The sequence below is a fragment of the Salvia hispanica genome, chromosome 4 (genome assembly GCF_023119035.1).
Source record: "Salvia hispanica cultivar TCC Black 2014 chromosome 4, UniMelb_Shisp_WGS_1.0, whole genome shotgun sequence".
Lineage (NCBI taxonomy): Eukaryota > Viridiplantae > Streptophyta > Magnoliopsida > Lamiales > Lamiaceae > Salvia > Salvia hispanica.
Window position 1 is genome coordinate 40784701 of NC_062968.1, and position 24190 is coordinate 40808890.

General features: G+C 35.9%; 1 protein-coding gene and 1 long non-coding RNA gene across 8 annotated transcripts; one reads left to right on the forward strand and one right to left on the reverse strand.

The window, feature by feature from the left end:
• Nucleotides 1-5451: 5451 nt before the first annotated feature.
• Nucleotides 5452-18035, reverse strand: LOC125221713. 6 transcript variants are annotated; one of them, XM_048123928.1, is made up of 5 exons: nucleotides 17619-17752; nucleotides 14771-14828; nucleotides 6867-6971; nucleotides 6616-6672; nucleotides 5452-5907 (listed from the first exon to the last, which is right to left on the reverse strand). In XM_048123928.1, exons 2-5 carry the CDS (start codon nucleotides 14783-14785, stop codon nucleotides 5560-5562), a joined length of 525 nt encoding a protein of 174 aa, XP_047979885.1. In that variant the 5' UTR covers nucleotides 14786-14828; nucleotides 17619-17752; the 3' UTR covers nucleotides 5452-5559. The 6 variants fall into 6 exon arrangements, with proteins under 6 accessions (XP_047979885.1, XP_047979879.1, XP_047979884.1 ...); XM_048123922.1 differs by lacking the exon at nucleotides 14771-14828 and having other exon boundaries at nucleotides 17619-17976; XM_048123927.1 differs by lacking the exons at nucleotides 14771-14828; nucleotides 17619-17752 and adding an exon at nucleotides 7539-7704.
• Nucleotides 5849-10343, forward strand: LOC125221715. Of its 2 annotated transcripts, none has more exons than XR_007176418.1 (2): nucleotides 5849-5948; nucleotides 9971-10343. It is a non-coding gene; the product is annotated as an uncharacterized LOC125221715 (long non-coding RNA). The 2 variants fall into 2 exon arrangements; XR_007176419.1 differs by lacking the exon at nucleotides 5849-5948 and adding an exon at nucleotides 8131-8216.
• Nucleotides 18036-24190: the final 6155 nt, after the last annotated feature.

Consider the following 24190-nt stretch of genomic DNA (forward strand, 5'->3'; position numbering starts at 1 on the left):
GGTAAAATGGTCAAATACCGACAAGAAGTTGCCTTAGGGTTGAAGTTAAAGTCACTCTATAGATAGAAGCTTTCCACAATGAAGAGGGAGCGCTTAACGCTATCGTAGTTTAGGTAGGAAGCTCTCGTAGGCGCTTAACGCCACCGCTCTCTTAGTTTAGTTCGATAGTTTGTTGCTTTCTTGGCTTAAATATGTAGTTTCATCGGAGGAATTGACGACTTCACCTTTGGATCTCAACTTATTTTCAGTTTTATGAAGCTTCGGTGTTTATTTTCATGTCGATGATGCTATTTACTTATGTTTCTTGGATGCTTTTCGCAATTGGTGGCTTAGATGTTTAGATCCATGCTGTTTACATGATTTCCAATAGTTTAGAGGTTGAGATTTAGTTGTTCACGTGCTCGATTTCTGAGATCCGATAGTTTAGGTGATGCATGCAAGGTAATTTGTGTTCATTTCGTTTTCTGCTTGACCTAGTAGCGTAGATCTGGTAGTTCTAGCTTGAATTTCGCATTTACGTCTTGTTTCGAAGCATGATCAGTTTTATTTCGTCAATGGTGTTGAAGCTCTGTTCTATGCTCTGTTTTTTACTTGGTTGTTTGGAGAAGATGAAGTAGGAGTTAGTTAGAGAATCAGATCTGCTTTTTGCTTTTGCTTTTTGCTTTTAACAGCTTTTCTGTCAGCCCCAGCCTGTTTAGGAAAAATGGTCCTCACTTTACTTTTACACTCTGCCTATTTTGGGAAAGTTTAAGCATGTTCCTTCAGTTACAGGTGTTCTAGTAAGTTTCACTCCAGTTTACAAGTTGCAAGTGTCCGTACTTTACCCATCCCCTAGGTTAGGTAGATAGAGTCGAGTTTAATTCCGCCAGGTCAAGTAGATTTAATTTAACTCAATGAATGCGTGGCAGCAGCCGACCCCTATTCCGATTGTGTCGTAGAAACAATCTCGAGTAGGTCCATGGTCCTTGTGGTTCGACCCCGCTCTTGCCACTTATACTTAGTAATATTTGTTGCATTAGTGGGAAAATTATAAATCTTGTTGAAAGGAGGGACACGTGCTCACGACACACGTGCAAAAGCCCTACCCTTCAGGTACAAACGTAGGTTACTAACACTAGGGTTTTCAATCATAAATCCGTAACTCCTAAAAGCTCCTATGACCCTTGAAAAGTCCTCACTCTCGATTAACAGTGTCGTTTTAAGGGAAGCTAATTATAGTGTCTACTAAGTGGATTTAACTCGCCAACCTCCTCTCACGATTATGTAGCAAGTTATATTAAATCATCATCGAATGTGTCACTCAAACATGAAGTATTACGGAACAACTAAGGGAAGAAACGAAGTAAAAATAAAACGGATATTAAATAGCAAAATAAAATTGTATAAACCAATAAAAGTTACTAACACATCCAAAGAATCCTATGATTTTAGTTAAACATACGTGAATAAGCTAAAAATATAGATTGAAGTGAAGACAAATTGAACATAAGTGCTAAAGCAAATAAAACCCAAAGGTTGAATCCTTATTGCTCTTTGATGATCTCTTGCTTCTTTCTCCAACCCCTTGTACAATGAAGAACTCTCATATTTATGCTATGGAATTAATTGACAAAAAGAAGATCTAGATGAAGAATTAGGGTTGGAGGAGGAGCCATAAAGGCTCCCTTTTGGAGGCTATATATAGGCTTAAAAATGATTTAAACTTGGTAAAAGTCTTCTCCAAGCAATAATAAAGATGGAATTTACGTGCCCCATAGTAGTAGGAAAAGATTTGGCTTCACAAGGTAAGGTTTTCTTTCGTTCTTTAAATTCTGCCTAGACTGCATTTGACAGCTTTGCGCGACTTTGGTAGAACGACCATAACTTTCTCCACAGAACTCCGATTGAGATGATCTTGGTACCAACACGATTATGAAGAAGAAGAGAGTGACATGTAGAACGCTCTGATCGGACTTTAGGATCGCCAGAAATTGAGTTTGAACACAGCTGTCATGCGCCGTTTTTTCCCAGCGGGCACTGGAGAGAGTCAGAGAGTTCTGGAGTGCTTTTCAGCGACCGCTGGCGTGCGGCAGCGATCCGCTAGGTTGCCTTCCGCTCCAGCTTCCGAACTTTGATGTTTTTATGCCCTTTTTTAGCTCTATTTTGCACATTTCTCAAAAAACACGTCAAAATACCAAAATAGACAAAGTATGCAAATAATTGACATGTAATGCAACTTTGACACTCAAAACGGACCAGAAAATGGCCTTAAAATAGTGCAAAATCTGAGCGTATTAGTCTCCATGTCGTGCATGAAGGTTTTTGGGCACATTGCTCCCTTATTTTTATGATAATCTCTTGAAATTGATGGGGCAATGGGATGAAATCCATATTGATGAACTTGGTTTGTTGGTTTATACACCTTCTTGCAAACTTGATGTGAGTTGTGATGAACCTACTCTATGTGTTGATTATGGGCTTGTCAATTTGGGGAGCAGTTCTCATTTGAGCAAGAATGATGTATCAATGGTTCCCTATGATCTTTTGTTGCTTAATCTTGAGAATAGGAATCTTGTGAATAGACCTTGTTTGGTTACTTTTGAATATACACCATATGAGGATCCATTCTTGTATATGTCTAGTCTTGTTGAGAATGCCAAATCTTTTGTGAAGATGTTCAAGAATTTGAGCATCATTTTTATGGGGATGATCGAACTAAATAGAAACAAGGTGTCAGGGGCATGTGTGTTTTGGCCTGTTGATTGTTTTTATTGCATGTCCATCAAACCATTCAACGGAATTGGGAAGTTTTATGGTTGTTTTGTTAAGAACTTTATATCTAATGGTTTTTTTTTGGGACTACATAGTGAAAGAATGTCTATATTTATTTGTACCCACATCTTGTACCTATATTGTTAGGTTATTTGAGTTTTGGTATGAAGGATATCTTGATGAATTCATCTTGATTCCTTATTGGTGGGATTTGGGCATGAAAGAATTCATGTTTTTGTGTTCTCACATTTATTGTGACTTGGCCTTGAGCTTAATGGAAAATGAATTTGGAGGGTCATACAAGGTCTTTGGTGTAGTATTGTCTCTTAGAGCCGTTAGTGGTCTTAACCTTTTTCATCATACCTTGATATTTGATTTGCTCTCATTCCATTTTATAGGTGTACGGAATCCGGATTTGAGGAAAAATCCTTTCCAAGAAGGGGAGGATGATATGACCACGAGTGTTAGATGTCAAGGGTCTTCACTTCGGCGTGAGCCATGGGTTGATTGGGGCCCAAGGATGAAAGAGAATGCATGTAAAGGATCCACCAAAGCTAGAGGACCTCCCGAGGACGCGAGGAATATAGAAGACCCGAATTTGAGGACAAATCCTTTCTAAAAAGGGGAGGATGATACGACCATGAAAGCCGCGCATAAAGTTCGTACCTGCAGCTGGCTTTATTCGGTATTCTGCCTGTCGAAATGACGTCCGAAAGCCTTGAAGCTGCGACCATTGTCTTCTCCTTCGAGAGATCTTCACGTGAGTATCTTACACTCCCCGATCGAAGTCCGGGGAGGGAGTTATGGCCGCTTTACGGAAGTCGTGCAGTGCAGAAAAAGATCCACCCGGCCGGGTGACTTTTGGCCACCAAATTCCACCCGGGCGGGTGGCTACCCGAAGGCATGGCGGAATCAGCAAGTTCCACCTGGGCGGGTGGCTATCTGAAGGCATGGCGAAATCAGTGATTTCCACCCGGGCGGGTGGCCCACATAGAGACTAGATTTTTTGGGTCTTTTTCTTGCAATTTGGCCTTCAACTATAAATAGGACTTTACCTCATTTTCTTCTTAGATGGTGATTGAATTAAGATATCTCCTTTGTGAGTTTTTCCTCTTTGAGGAATGTATCCAATTCCTTCCTTGAAGGTTGCTTGTTTCAATTCCATAGATTAATTCAAGGAGAGGTATGCATTAATGGCGTGTATCCATTGATTAGTGGAGCCAAGGGGTGATAGAGCTATTGAAAGTTACCGAGGGTTGTTTCCATTGTTTTAGTCAAGGTCTTATGGTTGTAGCTCTTTTATCTCATCATTATACACATGTTTTCCATCTCTAATAAACCATTCTTTCTTGTTTGGATTCAATTTTTGTGGTTGGATCTCTTTTGATCATTTTGTAGTTTTTGTTAAATTGAAAATCAATCTCACAAAAATATCTAGATCAAGCATCACAAACGGGTAATTCCTTGAGAAATGGATCATAAATTACATGGATCCACATAGAGTACATCACTATAAACAAAGAATCAGTTTTTTCAATTAAACATTATAAATCACATTTTATACATAGAAATATTGTAGATTAAAATAAAAAAAAATTAGGAATGACTCACGGTCAAAGCCTTGGAGTATACTGCAGGGAGCCTCCGGTTGCATTTTTCTTCTGACGTTCAAAACATATGAAAAAAATAAAATCTAAATAAATTGAAGAATGTTAATCGAAAACAAATTCTAAATCCGTAGGATAACTTACATTTTATAAATCTTTCTGATTTGAATCCATTTGTTCGACGAAGGAATGAGACAGTTGAAATGAGAGAACTGGGCGTTGATGACAATGGAATAAGGCGACGGCGACGACGGAGATGAATCGGCATTGAGTGAGAACTTGAGGTTTAGAGAAGAGGAAAAGAATCGAGCGATAGCGGGCAGAAGGAGAATTTTAAAATGAGATAGGAATTCAAGTTTTAACTCTAATTTCATATCTTAAATGACAATTTTTCCTCGCCTTCTTATAGTGAACCAATTCATTCTTATAGTAAAGTAAAATCTGGATCAATTTCGAAAATTACATAGCTGATATATCAACACTTGATTTTCTTAATCACGTGGCTATGATTTGTTTTCTAGTCATACACTACACTTAATGGGCACTTGCCCCATATCATTACTCCATGAAAAATATATAAGAGCAAAAAACTTTTAGCTATATAGAGAAGTTTATTTCCTTTGGAGTAAAAAGATTACTCCAATTTCAATATATGTTGGGAAAGGCTAGTTTTATGCGAAGAAATTTCTTTCACTAAAAGGCAAAGAGTTTAGAGGTATTTAATCCAAAATTCAAATGTGAATTATACTCTAAAATGGAACTAATAGTTCACTAATTTTAGTTTTAAGAACAATTGTGAAAAATAAAATCAAGAATTTAATAGGAGTATAAATGAGAAGAATTATGATATAATCAATTAATTTAAAAAGTCTAGAAAAATAATCTTAAGAATTGGAATTGGATTGTGCAGGAAAGAACTTAAAGTGGACTAAATAAATGAGACAAAGCATCATCGATGACATGATAGACAAATAGGCTATGAGTAGTAGCCTTGCTGTTGGCCTCAACTACCACCAGTATTATTCAAATAAAAAAAGCGAAAAGGCTGCGATTGACTTTCCAAATCAGTAAATCCTATCTTTAGATGCAAATATATTAAAATAGCAATCTTTTTTCTATAAATAGCTTATCCCACAACTCCGATTTACAACATGCATATTCACACTCACACACACACAAAGGAGAGTTTTTTTTTCCAGCTTCAAGAAAAGCCGCCGGAGACGGAGAGGGAGATGGAGGCAGGGCCAGTGCCGGTGTGGCTGTCAGGGACGCTCTTGTAGAAGTAGAGGTGGTTACGGAGTTCCCAGCTCCAGTCGGGGTGGCGCTCCACCATCATCTTAGGCCACCGGTTGATCCTCACGTAGTGCTCTCGCACCTTGCCGTCTGCAAGGAGCCCGGTCACAATTGTGTAGGTCGACTCGTGGCCGCCCCACACCTTGTCCTCGGGGTCGGCCGTGATGCTGCCATCTGGGTGGAAATACCGCCGCATTGGGGTGGCGCCTTCCTCGCGCCACGAGGGGTCCAGGTCCCGCCAGTACTGCGGCGCCGACTGATCAGAGAAAGATGCACACAAATCAACCTATTTCTCTGGTGAGAAAATTACTCATCCTAACTGCTTTGCAACTGTTTTTGAGTAATAGTTTTTGACAACACATTACATTATTGGAATAGGTATTTAACTATTAGGAAACATAGTTACCATATTTAGTTTCACAATTTACTAAGGGACAGCTAGTTTGAGGTGAAGAGTAGAACCCTTATTATTGGATTCAGTTATTAAACAGAAATAGGGATTCTCCTCACAAACCATTGAAAATATTTGTTAAGAGGGATATATAGCATTTTGGGTTCAAGATGAAGCTCAGCTCAGTTGGCAAGACGCTTCCACTCTAACCGATAGGTCAGGGGTTCTAGTCATCACGGGGGTAGATGGGGAACAATTGTTGATCCTCTAAAAAAAAGGAGGATAACTTTGTTTAGCATCACTAACTCCATTCCCAGAAGGGAGGCTCCATTCCCAGAAGGGAGAGGTTTGAGGGTCAACTATAAACTTTTCAAGTGTGATATTTAAGTTATAACTAACAGTTGTGGAAAAGAAGCTATATTTAACTTAGGTTTGGGGGATGAGAATGCACAAAGACACATTCTTAATAAATGTAGAACTATAAACCTTATACCTGTTGGGAAAAAGATACTTCCAAGTGTCTAAATCAAGAAAATTAACAAGAACCGAGGTTCGGAAAGAATGATAGCATACCTCTGTAAAGCGGAATTCCCAAACATGGTCACAAAGGTCATCCCTAGTGATTCGAGTCTGGCATTAGCAAGATCCCAGTTAGAAAGTATTAACAGGCATCACCTTCAAGTTAGTTAGAAATGTCACATTTGTTCATGCATTCAAAATTCAGGATCTCTAATTTCTCCGACATGATATTAAAAGCTCATAAAGGCTGTTAACAATCACGCGCAGCTCTCCAAGAGATCAGGACAGGAAGACGTGAAACTCACTCGTTTACCGTCTCTGATTGAGAGCAATGTAGCAATCATCTTTGGAAGTCCTTCAACCTTTGCTACGCGTGGTATATGTGCCTTATCCAACCATAACTCTTGACACTGAAAAGACAAACACCACTGCATAAATAATTGGTATTGCAGGAAATTGGTATTGTTAGAGCATGAATGCAATACAGTTAGAGCATGATAATCAACTCATGGCATGCAGGAAATTGGTATTGTTAGGGGATAGGTGTACCATAAACATTAGTTAATATCTCAGCGTACGAAACATAACACACAATTCACATGATAACTATGAAGAAGCTGCTGTAAAATAACATCAAGCTAGGACATAGAAGGAAACAAAGAGAGCTAGGTAAACAAAAAAGAGGTAAATAATCCTCCTATGAATAAGAGGCCATCCTCTGAAAAGGCCACAATAGGTAGTTGAAGCTAAATTTTATTTCAGAATCAATAAAATGAAGATTACCTTGTCTATTTATAATAATCTATCGACTGACTGCTAACTAAAATAAGAACTCTATCCAGACTTACTTTAAAAGAGAAAACCTCTCTAATAGTTACCAATAACACGAGACTTGTAATTATAATAAACAACTAAACAATAATTAAAAGATAACTCCTGCATTTAATCTGTAGGGAATAACGATGCGTATCAATTGCCTCTTTGTCAAAACAGCCTTGTCTTGTGAGAACAAGGCTGGAGGTGAAACTGACTAAGGGGTCAGTACTCATGTGTGAGGACACAGAGTCATTAAACTGCTCAGTCGCCAAACTGCTCCTTAAACCAAACAGCAGAGGCTACTGGAAACAACCACTGCTTAAGGTCCACAACCAAACACACGTTCACCTAAGTGGATAGCACCTTGGGTTGCAACGGAAACAAGAAACAGAAGTTACTGTTGCCAAAGTTGTTGTTACAATGTCAAGAGGTGGAACCAGCGGCGGTGGCCACGCAGTCAGGCTGCAGTGTGAGTTTTTGGGCTGACAGTAGGGGTTGTGGTGGCGCAACGGCTGTGGAAATCACAACCGAAGCCTGGGCTGAGGGCACAAGCATGCTAGACGCAACATCTAGATATGAATGAAAGAATTGGTGCTTTCTCCGGATCAGTTGGCCACTTGCCGATGATAATGGCACATTGACTGTCTTGTGACTCTTGCCAGTTGATATCACGACGAGCAAGGGCAGAGATGGTGGTGGGGACGGATAGCTGGACCATGTGGCAAGGCGTTGCTGCATGCGCTTGCAGATAGCGTGCAACATCTGGAAGTCTGTCCACACGTCGGCGTATAGATTCTCAGCCACCTTCTCCGATTTTCCAGTGTTCTCACTTGCGCAAGGTACGTTCACCCCACCATTTGATACGAAGTGACAGGCTGGTGAAACATAAAAATATGCTAATATCTCAACATGCAAAGCACGTCACACAATTTCCATCATAACAACGAAGATAACTGCTGGACAGAGAGTAACAAAATAGAAGAAAACAAAAATAGCAAATAAACAAAGTTAGGAGATAAATACTCCCCTTATGGCTAATAGGCCATCCTACAAAAAAGGCCATAGCAACTAGCTGAAACTAAATTTTATTTCTGAGCCAATAAAACTAAGATACATAGCCCTAATTATAATAACCTAGTGAAGACTCCTAACTCTGTCTAGATTCTTACATTAAAAGATAAAAGCACTCTAATGAATTACTCATAACAGGACTCCTAATCATAATAAACAATGCAAGCTAAGTCCTATAGCGGTAGTTAATCTGCAGGGAATAACGATGTGTATCATTACATTCCATCTCCTTTCTGTTTCAGCTCATAAAGATATACCGCCACCCCAAGTACGAAAATCAGTAGAAATATGAACCTCGATGAGCAAGACGAGAGATATATTTATTTGAATTAAGATATCACAGTGGAAAAGATGACATGCAAACAAAATCATCAATATACAAATCCCTCAGTGAAAAGGCAAATACATATGACAAAATAACTACAGCAAAATTCCCAGTCGATGAGAAATTTATTTCAGTCAGACATTGCTGTGGAAAAAGTGATAACCTATAACAAAGTAGCGGCGTTAAACTAGAAGAACCATTAGCGCAGTCTTCATAAGATTGCAGTCAACACAATAAACTGAAAAACAAAAAAAACAGAGCAATAGTGGGACCTGCTGTATACTAAACAAAAACAAGAGCTATGACATGGCCTATATCATTCTTATGAAGAATTTCAATGCTATATCATTTTACGTTTTTCATCCTATTTTACTTCTTTCTGCTTCATTTATGATAATTCAATACAACATTTTTCTTTTGAAGCTATTCCATTTATTCTAAACTCTATTTATGGTGTTCCTGTTCCAGAAATGTTAATAAACCTTGTGATATGAAAAAATATGAATAGTAACATAGTGATCTGAATTCTATCTATGAGCATACTTGAGTTGGATTCCACAGCCTTTTTTAACATACTTGAGGTGTCCCCTGGAATATTTGGCACTATTTCTGTGCAGGAAGCGCATTCAGACACTATAGACGATGTATCACATGCTAGACGTAATAGATGGTACAAAAGATGGGTATGTTAATATGAGCAGTAATGATACTCCGAACAAAGTATCAGATTTGAGCCACAATAGATGGTGACAGCATGAAACAAGCGTGACCATTTTAAGCCACTCCTCAGTAGTGAAGCATTTAGGCCAGAGGTTCCAGATTCCTTGATACCACACCCCTTCCCCCACCCCATGTGTCCACTGTGATGTTCAATTGCTACATGTTAATGCATTGAGCTACAATAAGTTATACTTCCTGAACACCTACGTTGACACAAATCAATGGAACTTATTCTGAACTATCATACATAGCTTTATGGAATTAACATGCAATGTCTAGATTTATCCGGTTCGGGTACTATTCCTTATATAACATGTATTCTAGATATGTATCAAAAGAAACTCATCTGTTTCTTTACTTATGGTTTATTCCTGTATTCAGTTGCATGCTAATCGTTTTTCCGTTCTGCACAGGGGATAGGAAATTTATGGTACACAAGTCAGCTCTCACTCTATCTCATTTCTTGAATATATGCAGTTGCAGAAATTCATATCAGGGTGTCAAACTGTAATATTAAGAAGACAAAGAAGAGGCCAGTTCCACTTGCTTTCCATTTGGCTGCTGGAGAGGTTCATGCTCAATAAAACTAATACTCCCTCCGTCCCACCGTAAGCGATTCACTTTCATTTTTGGGATGTCCCACCATAAGTGAGACATTTCCCTTTTTAGCAAAAGTTACTACATTTCGTCTCCCTTACTTTTTTCTCCCACCTATTTTATTCTCTCTTCAGTCCTCTATTTTTCTCTCTCATACTTACCCTCTATCCACTTACTCTTTCAATATCAATTACTGAAATCTCGTTCCCAAAAGAAGTGTCTCGCTTATGACGGGACGGAGGGAGTAAATAAAGTGGGATCCACATTTCACCAACTTTTTTCCACCGACTTTCGTTCACATTTCTTAGAAACCAAGCCTAGTAAAAGTGGGATTTATATGATGGAGGGAGCATATGTTTATCTACCGCATATTTAATAGATTGAACACTTTAATAATATTCAAAAAGCTCAATAATATATATTGTCAATCCAATTTATCATCTAAAACAATTTACTTGATATGCACAAAATATGTAACATCACTTATTTGATTAAATCGATATTACAAGTCACACTTATACTAGAAACACTATTTAGTGACGACATTTAGGATATTCAAATATTTCCTCCTTCCCATGATAGTTGAGTCGTAATCCTTTTTGGATTGTTTCACTATAATTGAATTATTTTCTTTTATAGCAAAACATCACCACTTAATCTCTTAAACTTTTTTCTCTCTATCTTATTAATTTGTTTTATTCTCTCTTTCATTTTATTTTCTCTATATTCTCTCTCCTACTTTATGCTCATTCCACATAACCCGCTAAACACTCTTCTAAATTTTTGTACAAAAAGAAACTTTAGGCTACAGTGGGACGAGGGGAGTACGATATAATGTTATGTGTCGTTCACCCATAATATTTTGATTCATAGGGATAAATTTACAAGCCACCTACTTAGAACTTCCTTAGTCCCTTAAAAATATGAACCTTAAAAATATGAACTTTTAAAGGCGCACAAGTTTAAATGTACAATTGATAAAGTAAAAGATGAAGAGAAAAGATAATGGAAGTAGTATTAGTGATAGTTAACATTGGTAGTGTTTAGTGGGCTCAAATATTCCTTAGTTCAGAAAATTCATAATTTTAAAGGCCGGACTAAAAAAGAAATAGTTTATATTTTTAGAGCACAAAGGAATTATAAAACATTTATGGATTATAAATTTATTTTATTCTATATGAAAGTCTCATTTAAACCTTTTTAACAATTCCTACCATAATATTAAGAGTATTATTTATTGTGAAGTTTAACAGAGTTTGGCAAAAAGTAATTAAAAAGTTCAATGGGCTATGTATTTATTTCAAGAACTAATGATTTATTATAACTAACCGCTATAAGAAAATCATATACCTATCTCATAACCATTTTATGTGAAACTTGGTCAATGAATCCAAATTTGATTTTCACCACAATGTGCAGAAGAAGTTGAGCATTAACAATATCACAAGAATAGTAGGTTACTTCCTCTCACATTGGCATGGTACATTGGGCGGTCGTGCCCAGTCCAGTGAGACCAATGGACACCTTTAACTACTTTTAAAAGAATTAAATTAGGTCATTTTCCACACCTACATTATGTTACTTGCAAAAAATTAATTGACATAACAATGGAAGTAACAAAAATGAATTAATGCAACAAAAGTTCATTCAAAGTTTGTTCACCATTAATCAATTTGATATTTGTATATATGGTTATTATCCTATATCATATTAGAACCAAAAAAATAGGTTCTAAAGAAGAATCTTCATTTTGTCTAAACTGAAGAATGTTATATTTACTAATTGATCAACCATCAATAAAATTGATATTATTTTATTCGCATTCATTAGTCTTCTAAGTGGATGTACACTGAACCAAAAAAATTATTAGCATGTGGAAGTTCCTATGGAGCTAGGTCTTACAAAAAATGTCCCAAGTTGTTGCATAAAGCATATTTATTCATACAAATAAATGAATTAGCTCTATCAAGCAAATAGATCATCTTGAGGTTTTTATGAAGGTTTTACACACTAATATATCATGGGAAAGCTAAGACACATTGCATCTAATCCAACTTTTTAGCTTCATAAGCATTTGAAGTTTTGGATATCAATATATATAAAGCAATTTACTACATTCAAGCTTGGGTACTCTTATTATAAGGGTCCTAAGGCTTTAATGTCATAATGCACCTTGTGATTCATGGTATATTCTTAACACTCAATCCAAAGCCACCACTTTGACAATTGATGTGTAGACTTATATGTTCACATTGTACTTTTACATCAGCAGCAAGAATAAACTTTAGCAGGAAGAATAATGAATATCATTAATAATGAAATTATGGTTTAGTACATTCATAGCATCAAACTTGGTTGAATAATAATACATAGCAAAACTCCATATTTAACTCAAACTGCTTGCAAGTGTCACCATTAAAATCTACTGGTCTCATACTACTTAGCAAACAAAGTTCACTAACCTATACAAGTTTTCAATCCTTTACAAACACAACTCATCTATTCTTACAAGTAGAAGGATCCTTACTTTCTAAACTTTACCTATCCAGCATGCAAATAGATATAGATTAGCTTAATTCTTTGGAATTGAAATTGCATATCTATTACAAAAATCTAGATCGATGTAAGTGTAACATGGATACTTTCTTATTTGGTCAAATCATCAAAAGTCCCAATATGTTTCTTCTTCTTGATAGGTCTTTTTCATGTTTTTGAGATTGATGTTATATGTTTGTTTTACTCATCAACCCAACCCCATTTTGATCAATACATATAGCACAAATCTTCCATTGTTTATTCGGACTTCACCACTAATCTTATATGATAGATGTACTAATCATAAAAGCATTCAAAACAAGATCTAAGAGGCATGGATAGCACATTTTGTAGTTTGGTCAAATACAACCGCAAAGTAGTATTCTAATAGGTATGATTCTATGAATTGCACAAGATAATAATTTAGTTGCACATCACTTCGGTGATTTACCCTAAATAATTTACAATCTAAACCTAGAACAACAGAAGAGCTATAGACAAACAAAGCTAACACTTTGGAGTCCAAACAAGATCTCAAGTCATTTACAAAGATTTCAAGCTTATGTCTTCTTAAAATTTATTACTTGGGGAAGAGTAAAAGTCAATTTCGATCCTAAACATATGATCAAAATACGAATTTGGTCCAAAATATTAACTTTTTGAAAAACAGGTTCATAACAAATGAAAATGTCACAAAGTTGTCCTTTTTTGACGATTCCGTTAAAAAATTAACGGTCAACGCTAAACGCTAATTGCACAGTGGCATGATCGTTAGTTTTTTTACGGAACCGTAAAAAAAGGACCACTCTGACAAGAATTTCATTTGTTATGGACCTATTTTTCAAAAAGTTAATGTTTTGAACCAAATTCGTATTTTTATCATATGTTTAGGACCAAAATTTGACCTTTACTTTTTGGGGAAACATGAAATAATGAAAACTCCACTAAGAACTCTTAAAGAAGAATGAAAATATGAATTGTGTTGTTGTTCATCTTTGAAAGTAAAGAAATTAAAATAGTATTTTCATGACCTATCTTACTAGAGTTCTTTTTTTGTCCATTCACTTCTTTCTCTTACATATATATTGAATTTGACTTCTTTATCTATATAAAAAAATTCTATGGGCTTATTTGGTTACATGTTGCCCAAGTCTATTTATGTATTATTTGCTCTCCAGAATGTTTCTATTGCTAAAGCTAATTTTAGATTCTTTCAAGTGTTATGTACAATATCTTATACAATAAGGTGTATGTAGGTAAATGATATTTTAAATTTCCTATAACAGTCATTCCTTTGTTCTCCAATATTTGGTTACTCTTCCTTCTTCTTTGAAAGGGATAAAAAAAAGGGGGGCAAATCGTGCGAATTGGGTAGTTATTGGGTCGACCCGATATCGACATAACCCGATAAAGTCCAACCCTAACCCAACCTGAAATTATAAAATTCTTATCGGGTCTCAATCCAATAACTTCGTGTGTGTTCGTGCGAGTTATCGTGTCATGCAAAAAAATGTCAGTCCTACCACTAATGATAGTAAGTTGCTATATAATTTAACTTGACACGATACGATAACGACCAGATCATGATATTACACGATAAGAACCTGATATTACACAATTAAAACATTAAAATTTTATCATGATTTAAATCTAAATGATAAAATTCAAGTTTAATATTTTTTAATTAATAAACAAATAAAAATAATAATTTTATTCCTCAACAGATAACTCAAACCTAACCCTAACCCAACCCGATATCATAGGGTTCTTCCTGAGCTGCCCCTAGTAAGGACCCAAACCCAATAAAGTGACCGCTTCAATCATTGGTCAAGAATGTGAGTTAAAAGTTCATGAGATTTTATTAGTGCTTCATCAACAACATATCCCTGGGCATCTTTATGACATACAAGCAAATATTCTTCTAGTGTGACTCCTCACCTTAACTGAATAGTTTACTTCTCCCAAAACTATCATAGAGCATCTATCCTCCTAAAGACCAAACCGAGACATACAGCCACTATCTAAATACTTGAAAGCCTATTCCCTCCACACTTATTAGTTCAATTTACTAGCCATAAACACGTGAACAATTCGTACTCACGCACAACATCAACTCTAGCTCTAAGAATAGGTTGAAACTCTTACCCCTTCTGAAACCATAACATAACATGCCTCTATCTCTTGAGTACAGAGCCTTCTTCTCCTGACAAATCAAGTACTTAGGCAATTAAAACTCTATAAACCCCACATTTATTCAATATAGACTAACTAGAAACATATGGAGTTCGTTGCTGATACAAGTGATCAAAAATTCCAACCCCTCTTACAACGAAACGAAGATTGTAACAGCTTATATCCATTATCAAAGTCCTCAAGGTTCAAGCTGAATGTCACATTAGGGAAAGAATCCAAAAGTCACTCTTATAGTTTTGGCTCTAGTCTCTACTAATCCATAATAGTCATTCTTTAGCTCGGGCTTTCAGCTGAATCACCTTAAGAATTTACTTATCTCTAGCTGCATTCAGGATGTACTTACATCACTACACATATTGACATTGTATGGTCTTGTTTATCTACCTTGAACTTCACAGTCAAAACACAACAATATATTCCTACAAGAATTGCTAAACTACAGCTTACTTACCTTTTTCTCTCAAACATGCTTCATTACCATGTCAGCATGTCCAAAGAAATTGGTATTATTACATGATCCTCAAAGTAGTTGACATCTTAAATTTATAACACCTACGCACGGAATGCAAAATAAAAGTATGCAAAGGTTGTTTAACTTGACATATGTATTACTATTACATGACAATAACATGTATCTACAACTTCACATGTCAAACCATAAACAAGTCAAGTTGTCTCATCTAAGAAATTAGATCGACTACTTCAAACAAACATAAATTTCAGAAATTAATTGTGATCACATTTTACAAAGAAATCTTTTAATGGCAGCCCCTTTCGCGTACACAGCATCAAAGAACACCAGCCTCTTGTTAAACTAAAGGAAGAATCTGGATCATTAATGAGCTCGAGGAAACAAATGATTCTTTATTATCATCTTTTCTCCAGTTCGAATTGGCAGTTAGTCCCCCATGATTGGCAATACCCAATTTCGAAGATGGTAGATTTCCACGACTCATAGAACCAGATAAAGTTTGGACTCGATCTAAATATGAGAAATAAATCCTGAAAGAGGTGCATACAAAGGAAATGTTACATTTCTCCTGCCTGCATGCTAGCAATTTTTAATTCTGCAATGCAAAAGTTAAGAAGAAATTATTCAGACCAACACCTTTCTTTGAAACTCGTGTTATGCAGTTTGACAATATGGAGCAGGATTATGAACCAACACAGAAGGGTGTGTCATAAGTGCATTTGACGAAAAGCCTTATAATTTGTTCGAACACTTCTCACCTTGATCTATCTGGCAACCAAAAGCCAACATATAGAGCAGGAAATGAAAACTTATGAGCTCCCACACATTGTACGAAAGATACAAGCTTAGGATAATAAGCAATAAAAGTAATAAATCCACACATAACCTATGACAGTTCACATTTGAAATCTAAACGTATTTCCTTACCAACTTTATTTTCCACCCTAATGCTGGGGTCCAAGTCTGGTGGTAGATTCCAGACAGCATTTGTGTATTAGGTTTTCCAATGTCTATACTGCTTTGCTGAAGTTTAATAGTAGCATAATAGATGGTGTTCCAATTTAAGGCAGCCTATTATTTGACAATCTTATTTCCAGTCATTTTAGTTATTCCTTTGTATTATTGTTTTTATATTATACAAATAACAAACAGTCACCAAATATGCCATCTGGATATTGTGTCTGCACTCCTTTTATATAGACACTTTTCTTTTTACAATTCTTAAAGTGCTGATTTATTGCTTCAAAAGGATTCTGCATTCTACATAAGAGTTGTGCATATGCTTTCAAATAAAGAGCAATTGCATCATGAAAAGAATGCAGGTATCCAGCTCTTAATCAATCACAGATTGTATTTCTTTCCCCTGTTGAAATACCATGTTTTAAACACAGGAAGAGAACTCGGAGATAGAATATGCATAAAAGCTAAATGAAACAGAGTGATCAGGCTTCAATGTTTATAGATACATACATGTGGTTAAATGAGAGTAGCATGACAGAACATATTTTTGATTGATTAAGCATGACAATCCCAGTATAACAGGTTCTCTCAAACACAAAGGCAATGCACAATTACCATATCTTTATCGAATTTCTCCATCTCGGCTAAAATGGTTTAACGAACCCGAAAAGCCGTAAGGGAACAGCTTGAAGATTCTACTTATGTTTGCTCTCTTTTTCCAAATGCACATATGTTATAGAAACTAATGATGGCACCTGACTGAAATTTCCATCATAGTTGAGGTTCCAGGTGATTCTTTTAGTCAAATAACACAGTAACCGTGAGTAATTCCAAGGGTTTCTTTTCGAGCTATTCAAAGTAGAGTAACAGGGAAAACTGAAGATGGCAGTATTAAGTTATGTGATAAAGAAGTTCAAAGTATGTTAAGAATCATTCTAGCACCATAGTCACAGAGCATAAACTAGCTTAATTTCAATCATCATTCCAAAGTTCTATAATTAGTTTATAAATTACCCCACAAAATTCAAGTTAATACAACTCCTCCATCAATATATTTATCAAGAAGCAGCAACAAATTCGGTCCATGGCATGACTATCAAGGACGAAGTGGGTAGAGTAGTGATTCGTAGATAGCAATACTCAACCAGTACACTCAAGAAGAAGATTCTTCCCACACACATTCAAATTGGAAATAGATAATACTCAAATCAACAAAGCAGAATGGGCAGTAACCACAGTTAAATTAAACCGCAAGTAAAAATAAGGGCAAAACAGAGAAATAACTAATCAAACGCACAACACACAGCCAACACTCGAAGCTGAATGCAAAACGGTGAGAAACGGAGAAAAAGGAAGGGAGAAAATAACCTTGGGACCCCAAATTCTGTCGGCGGAAGCAATGGCCTGCCAGCCGCGAGAAACGAGACGAGCTTCCGCGACGCTACGCAAGTCGAGCTCGGCGAGAATAATCGTCATGATTTCCGAACCGAAGACGAGCAGGGGGTCCTCCGCCGCTAGCTGAAGCTCCTCTCCGCCGATTTCATCGGCCTTAACCTTCCGCTTACCTTGTTGACTGGATTCTTCACCTCCGGACTCTGACATAACCGACTGGGAAGACTGAAAACGAAACTTTTGGTTGGCCCCAGTGACTCTACAGAATTCGGAGGAATTCGACGGAGAGGATTGAGAGAGAGAGAGAGAGAGAGACGTGGAGCTATGAAAGGGCGAAACGTAAGGATGGAGAAATCAGGTGTCGACGTCAGGCATTTAGGAAGGTGCTGACGTGGCGGAGCAACGGCAGAGGAATTTTAGGAAGAGAGAGAAAATTTTGGGGTTTTGTTCAAGTGGGATTCCCATGCAACCTCGCTGATGTACACGTGTACACAAAAAATTTAGGATTTACTAGTACTAGTTTTTTTTATTCCAATAATCGAGTCATCTTTTTTGGAGTAAAATGGATTGTTTCTTGTCTTAAGAAGAAATAAAACTCCATCTGTCTATGAAAAAAATGATACATTTGTCTTTTTTATTTGTCCACAAAAAAAGGGTGATATTTATCATTTTCAGTTATCTACAAAAAATAGGGCACATTCAAATAATATGGACTTTACATTCCATTAACACTACTCATCTCTTGTTTTTTTCCGTTCTCTCTTACTCTACCAATTCTATATTAAAACTCATGTCATTCACAAAGTGCCATATTTTTCTTTTACTAATAATATGGACTTCACATTCCACTAACACTACTCATCTCTTGTTTTTTTCTACCAATTCTACATTAAAACTCATGTCATTCACAAAATGCCATATTTTTCGTGGACGAAGGGAGTAGTACTTTCTTTTTTGTTACTCCCTCCGTCTCATAGGAATAGATCACTTAAAATTGACATGAGTTTTAATACGTAATTAATAAAGTAAAAGAGAATGAGAAAAAATAATTGAAATTGTGTAGTGGATGGTCAGACCCATAAATAATAAAGTACTAATAAGAAGAAGTAAAAGGTTGCAGCATAAAAAGACATGAACTATTTATATGGAACGGATGAAGAAGGAAATAAGACATATATTTCTATGGGACGGGGGGAGTACTATTTTATTCGTTCAACTAATACTTCATAATCTCTACATTCCTTTATTCCCTTCGTCCCACAATAGAAGTCCCATTTGGTGTGGCCACGGATTTTAAAAAATGTAAAGAATAGTGAGTTTAAAAAAGTTAGTGGAATATGTGGTCAACTTTTTTTATATGAGTTTTATTATAACATGTGAGTGAAATGTGTGATTGAAATGAGTTAGTGGAATGTAAGACCTACTTACCATTTATGGAAAAAGTGAAATGTAATTCTTATCATGGGACGGGCCGAAATGACAAAATGCGACTCTTGTTATGAGGAAGAGGGAGTACTTTTTTCTCTCTTAGGAGCTACTTGGAATGGTGGAATGAAATAGAGGAATGAAATGACATTCCTACCTCCATTCCATTTCTTCGCTTGATATTTTATTTCCTTAAGGATTCACCATTCCATTTCACATAGGAAGTCATTTCTTCTATTTAGCTAAGGTCATTGAATGACCATTCCATTTCATTTCATTCTACTTTCTTCTTATTTTAGATTTTAAGAAAATTATAATATATTATATTATTCCATCAGTCTCACTTTAGGAGTCCCATTTGAGTTTGACACAATTTAAAGAAATGTAAAGGAAAGTTGGTGTAAAAACATAGTGGAATGTGAGTCCTACTTTTACATTAGTTTTATAACCATTTATGGAATATTCCAACCGAGACTCCTAAAATGGGACACTCAAAAATGATAAACCGGGACTCCTAAAGTGGGACGGAAGAAGTAGTATTTAAATTCAATATCATCTCAATTTTATAATTTTTAGATTTTTTATAAAACAAATTTTAGAATTACACAACTTACACACACACTATACTTACACTACACACATATTCCACACACGCCGAAAACCGGTTCTTTTTAAATCTGCAGTATTTTTCAAAAATTGCTACCCACGGGGATAGTACTCATACCCATAGGGATCGAACTCATTCTTATATTTCAACAATTTTTACTTTATTCTATATTTGATCATATGGTTTTATAAACTAATTAATTAACTATATTTCGATAAATTAATTAGTTAATCATAATATTCTACGTTATAGTATGTATTTAATCATTTTTGTTATTTAATACTCCCCCCCGTCCCATTGAAGATGATCAACTTTCCTTTTTAGTTTGTCCTAACTAAGATGACCCATTATTTAAAATGGAAACACATTTATCTCTACTTTATTCTCTCTCTCTTACTTTACTCTCTCCTCTCCACACAAAATAAAGTTGCATAAAATCTTGTGCCACCCAAGAAAGGGGTCATCTTCCTTGGGACGGAGGGAGTAAATTTTAATAGGAGTAATATTTTATTAATCACTAAATTTTTAATATTATCATATAGATATACCATTAGTTAGATACAAATTTGAATATTTTAATTATATATTTATTTGATTATACTTATCATCCATTAATTTAATATTATCATCATTAAATTTTATAATTTTATGATATAAGAGTATATAGAAATATATTATTGCATATAATATTTGATATATTTATATAATATATATTTAATTATATATTATATAATTAAATAGCTTTACCGGAGCACTAAATAAACCTGCAAGTATACAGAGTATATATAGTATAGCTAAAAGTCAGTACTGGATATCGAATACGGGGAAGACGAACACAAAGTGTTTATCCTCTACTGAGATTCAATTACTATTTGAAAAAACATTTGGGGTTTGAAAACTTTTGAAAAACTAAAAGCAAATAAGAGCATAGATCAACTAAAAGCAAATAAATCAAGAGAAAGACAATAGAGATAAGGGAATCCCAGGTGTGTTCACAGTTATGGTTATACAAAATTCCAACTACAATACCCTAGCACAGTTATTACTTTGATAGAACGAGTCACCTAGATTATGCTCATGCGAAACAAACGTTGATTACAAGATTAGGGTTGTCAATCCTAACACGTAACTCCAAAAAGCTCCTAAGACCCTTGAAAAGTCCTCACTCTCAATTAACAGTGCCGTTTTAAAGGAAGCTAACTGTAGTGTCTACTAAGTGGACCTAACTCGCTAGAACTCTGTCACAGTTATGAAGCAAGTTATATTAAATCATACACGATTGTGTCACTCAATCATGAAGCATCAAGATTAACTTAGGGAAGAAACAAAGTAAAAATAAAACGGATATTAAATAGAAAACGGAACTTGTATAACCAAAGTCATTACTAACACATCCCTAGAATCCTATGAGTTTAGTTACACACAATTGAATAAGCTAAAAACATAGATTGAAGGGAAGACAATTTGAACATAAAACTAAAGCAAATAAAACCCGTAGGTTGAATCCTTGTCGTTCTTGATGTTCTTGAAATCCTGCTCCAACTCCTTGCACCAGTGAAGTACTCTAAGCCTTGATCTCTGTGAAGTATTTTGCAATTAGAAGTTCGCTCTTTTTGATGAAGCTTGAGGCCTTATTTATAGGGAAAAGCCATGTCTTGTTGTAGAAGGAAAAATCTCCAAAATATGGTAAAACTGGGCGCAAATCTAGGGCTTCTCGGATTCACCGCCTTTCTCCGTCGGCCGCACCTTGGCCGGCGGTCGCGCGTTGGAGTCCAGAGTCTGTTCCTCGGCGGCGGACCGCACGCACATCTTCCGGCGGTCGCCGGACGAGACTTCTCTTCCAAGCACATTTTTCCGAGGTGGACCGCTGCATTGATCTGCCCGCCGGTCACCGTCCGACTCCAGATTCCCAAATTTGGCGTTTTGGCTCCCTTTTTCGGCTCAATTATGCACAATTCTCACAAAACACGTCAAAATACCAAAATATGCAAATAATGGACGTGTAGAGTGACTTTGACATAAAAAACGGACCAAATAATGACCTTAAAACAGTGCAAAATCCGAGCGTATCAACCGGTCCGACCAGTTGAACCGTGAACCAGTACTTCGCCGGTTCGCTTACCGGTCTGACTTTTTAAAAACATTGCATTACACAATATACACATACTATACCTATACTACACACACTACACACACTATACGCACAATACACATAATGCACACACACTATACACACACTACACATTTTACACACGCTATACTTACACTATACACACCGCACACATTGCACAGTACTGCACACACTACACTATGCACACACTGCCCACATTTTGTGAAGGGTGAGTATTCGGTTTTTTACAGAAGAATCGAAATTTTGTGAAAATGAAAAAACCGATCTGAATTATCTAAAAATAGAAACATTATTTCATTTATTAATATAAATTAACAAAAATAAATTAACAAAAACATTATTTTGATTTTTTTGCTTAAATTCATTCGCACTGAACCAAACAAAAAATTGAAATTTGCCAAAAATATTGAATTGAATCAAAATCTAATTTTAAATTTCAATTTTGTTCCGATCGAATGTTTGGTTTTCTTATTTTGCTCACCCCCAGCGTGAAGTGTGTGTAATATGTGTGGTGTATGTAGTGTGTGCAGTGCGTGTATAGTGTGTCTATAGTATGTGCAGTGTGTGTGCAGTGTGTATAGTGTGTGCAGTGTGAGAATAGTGTGTGGCAGTGTGTAGGGTATGTGTGTGCAGGGCATGTATAGTGTGTGTAGTGTGTGGAGTGTGTACTTGTTCATACTTCTATTCCTATATTATTTGTAGTTACCAAGCATAAGATAAGAACAAAATTAATCAAAGGAATAACAATTGTTTTCCCTCTGTATTCGTTGCGCTTACCAGGCACAAGAACGAAATGGAATTGTCGTTTCATCTCCATTTCATTCACACCTTATTCCATTCCATCATACCAAGAAGCCACATATATTTTATTTTCCCTCCACCTATTTCTTTTATTATCAACTTTTTAAATTTCGTGCCAAAAACATGTCTCGCTTATGATAGGTCGGATGGACAGTATATTTCATCGCAAACTAATTTAGTAACCGAATACAATTGATTTTGTTGTAATGATAGTATAGCAAGAGTTATTTTCTTAAATAAATTACAAATCATCATTATTCGACGGAGCATGGGATAAACTTTTAGTTCAATACTCCCTTTATACACTATTTAAAGTCTCATTTTAACTCGTAGCGAATTTTAAGGAATATGAAAGAAATTGGAGAAAAAGTTAGTGGAACATAGATCCTACTTCTATATATTAATTTTATAGTAGAATGTGAGAGTAAAAATTAAGTGGAGTGTGAGGTTTGCTATCTAAAACGGAAAAAAGTAAATGAGACTTTTACTCATGGACGTCCTAAAATAGCAAATTGGGACATTATTTTGTGGACGGGGAAGTATTACTTAGATTTAAAGTTTTATCAAACTCAACTTTTACGATGTTATCTCTGTAATTTGTAAATATCTGGAAAACTAGAAAATAGGGACTTCTATCATCCCATTAGTGTTGGAATATTTCTTTTCGATACAAAGAATAAGGAATAAATATTTAATGAGTTTCGTGAAGTAGGAATATTTCTTTCGTCCCATTAGTGTTGCCCCAAAATTGGATTTTGATGAAGTCCACTCATTCGACCTTAAAGAATGAAAACTTGTTGAAAATATCTTTTGAATCGTTCCCTTCTTCAATTTCCCTACACCTTCATGGCCTTATGAACTATGTCCTCCTGCTCCACTTAGTGTTGAAGTTGCCCGATGTTAGCAATCTCCCTATTCGTCCTACATAGGAATCGAGCCATGACTGCTTATTTATCTTCTTCAACATTTGACCTAATAATAGCAATCTCCATCTCTTTGTTGTACTCATCAGAGTTTTAGTACCTTGATTCATAAATGGAAATTTTCAATACAATTCACGAAAATAATGAGAAGGTACAAATCTCTTATGCATTGTGTTTTTCATCTCTTCCCAAATTGAAATTGGTCCCCCTCCATATCGCCTTGCATTGGTTATCAATTGATCCCACCAAACTATAGCATAGTAAGTGAATTCAATTGCAGCAAGTCCAAATAAGTTTCTAGATAACTCTATCCTTTGGGATCTTCAGTTTGGTGCTTCTCAAATCACCATCAACTTTATTTGTATGCATTCTTCTATCATCTATGTGACTTTCATTTCAAAGCTTAGATGAAGCATCATCTTCTCCTCCACTCTCCTTGTTATTCACATTTGTTGCTCGAAGTTCCAATTTCTCCAAGCGATCTGTTACGTTTTCCATAATACTTCCAAACCTTGCATATTGTTTTTTTTTCAATGAATTTCAACATAAGATCAAATTGGAATATCATTGACAGTAGGGATCCATCCTCACAATTTACTCGCATTTCACACAAAATAAACCTCAACCAAACACTCGTGTATCACTTATTTGGCTTTTACCT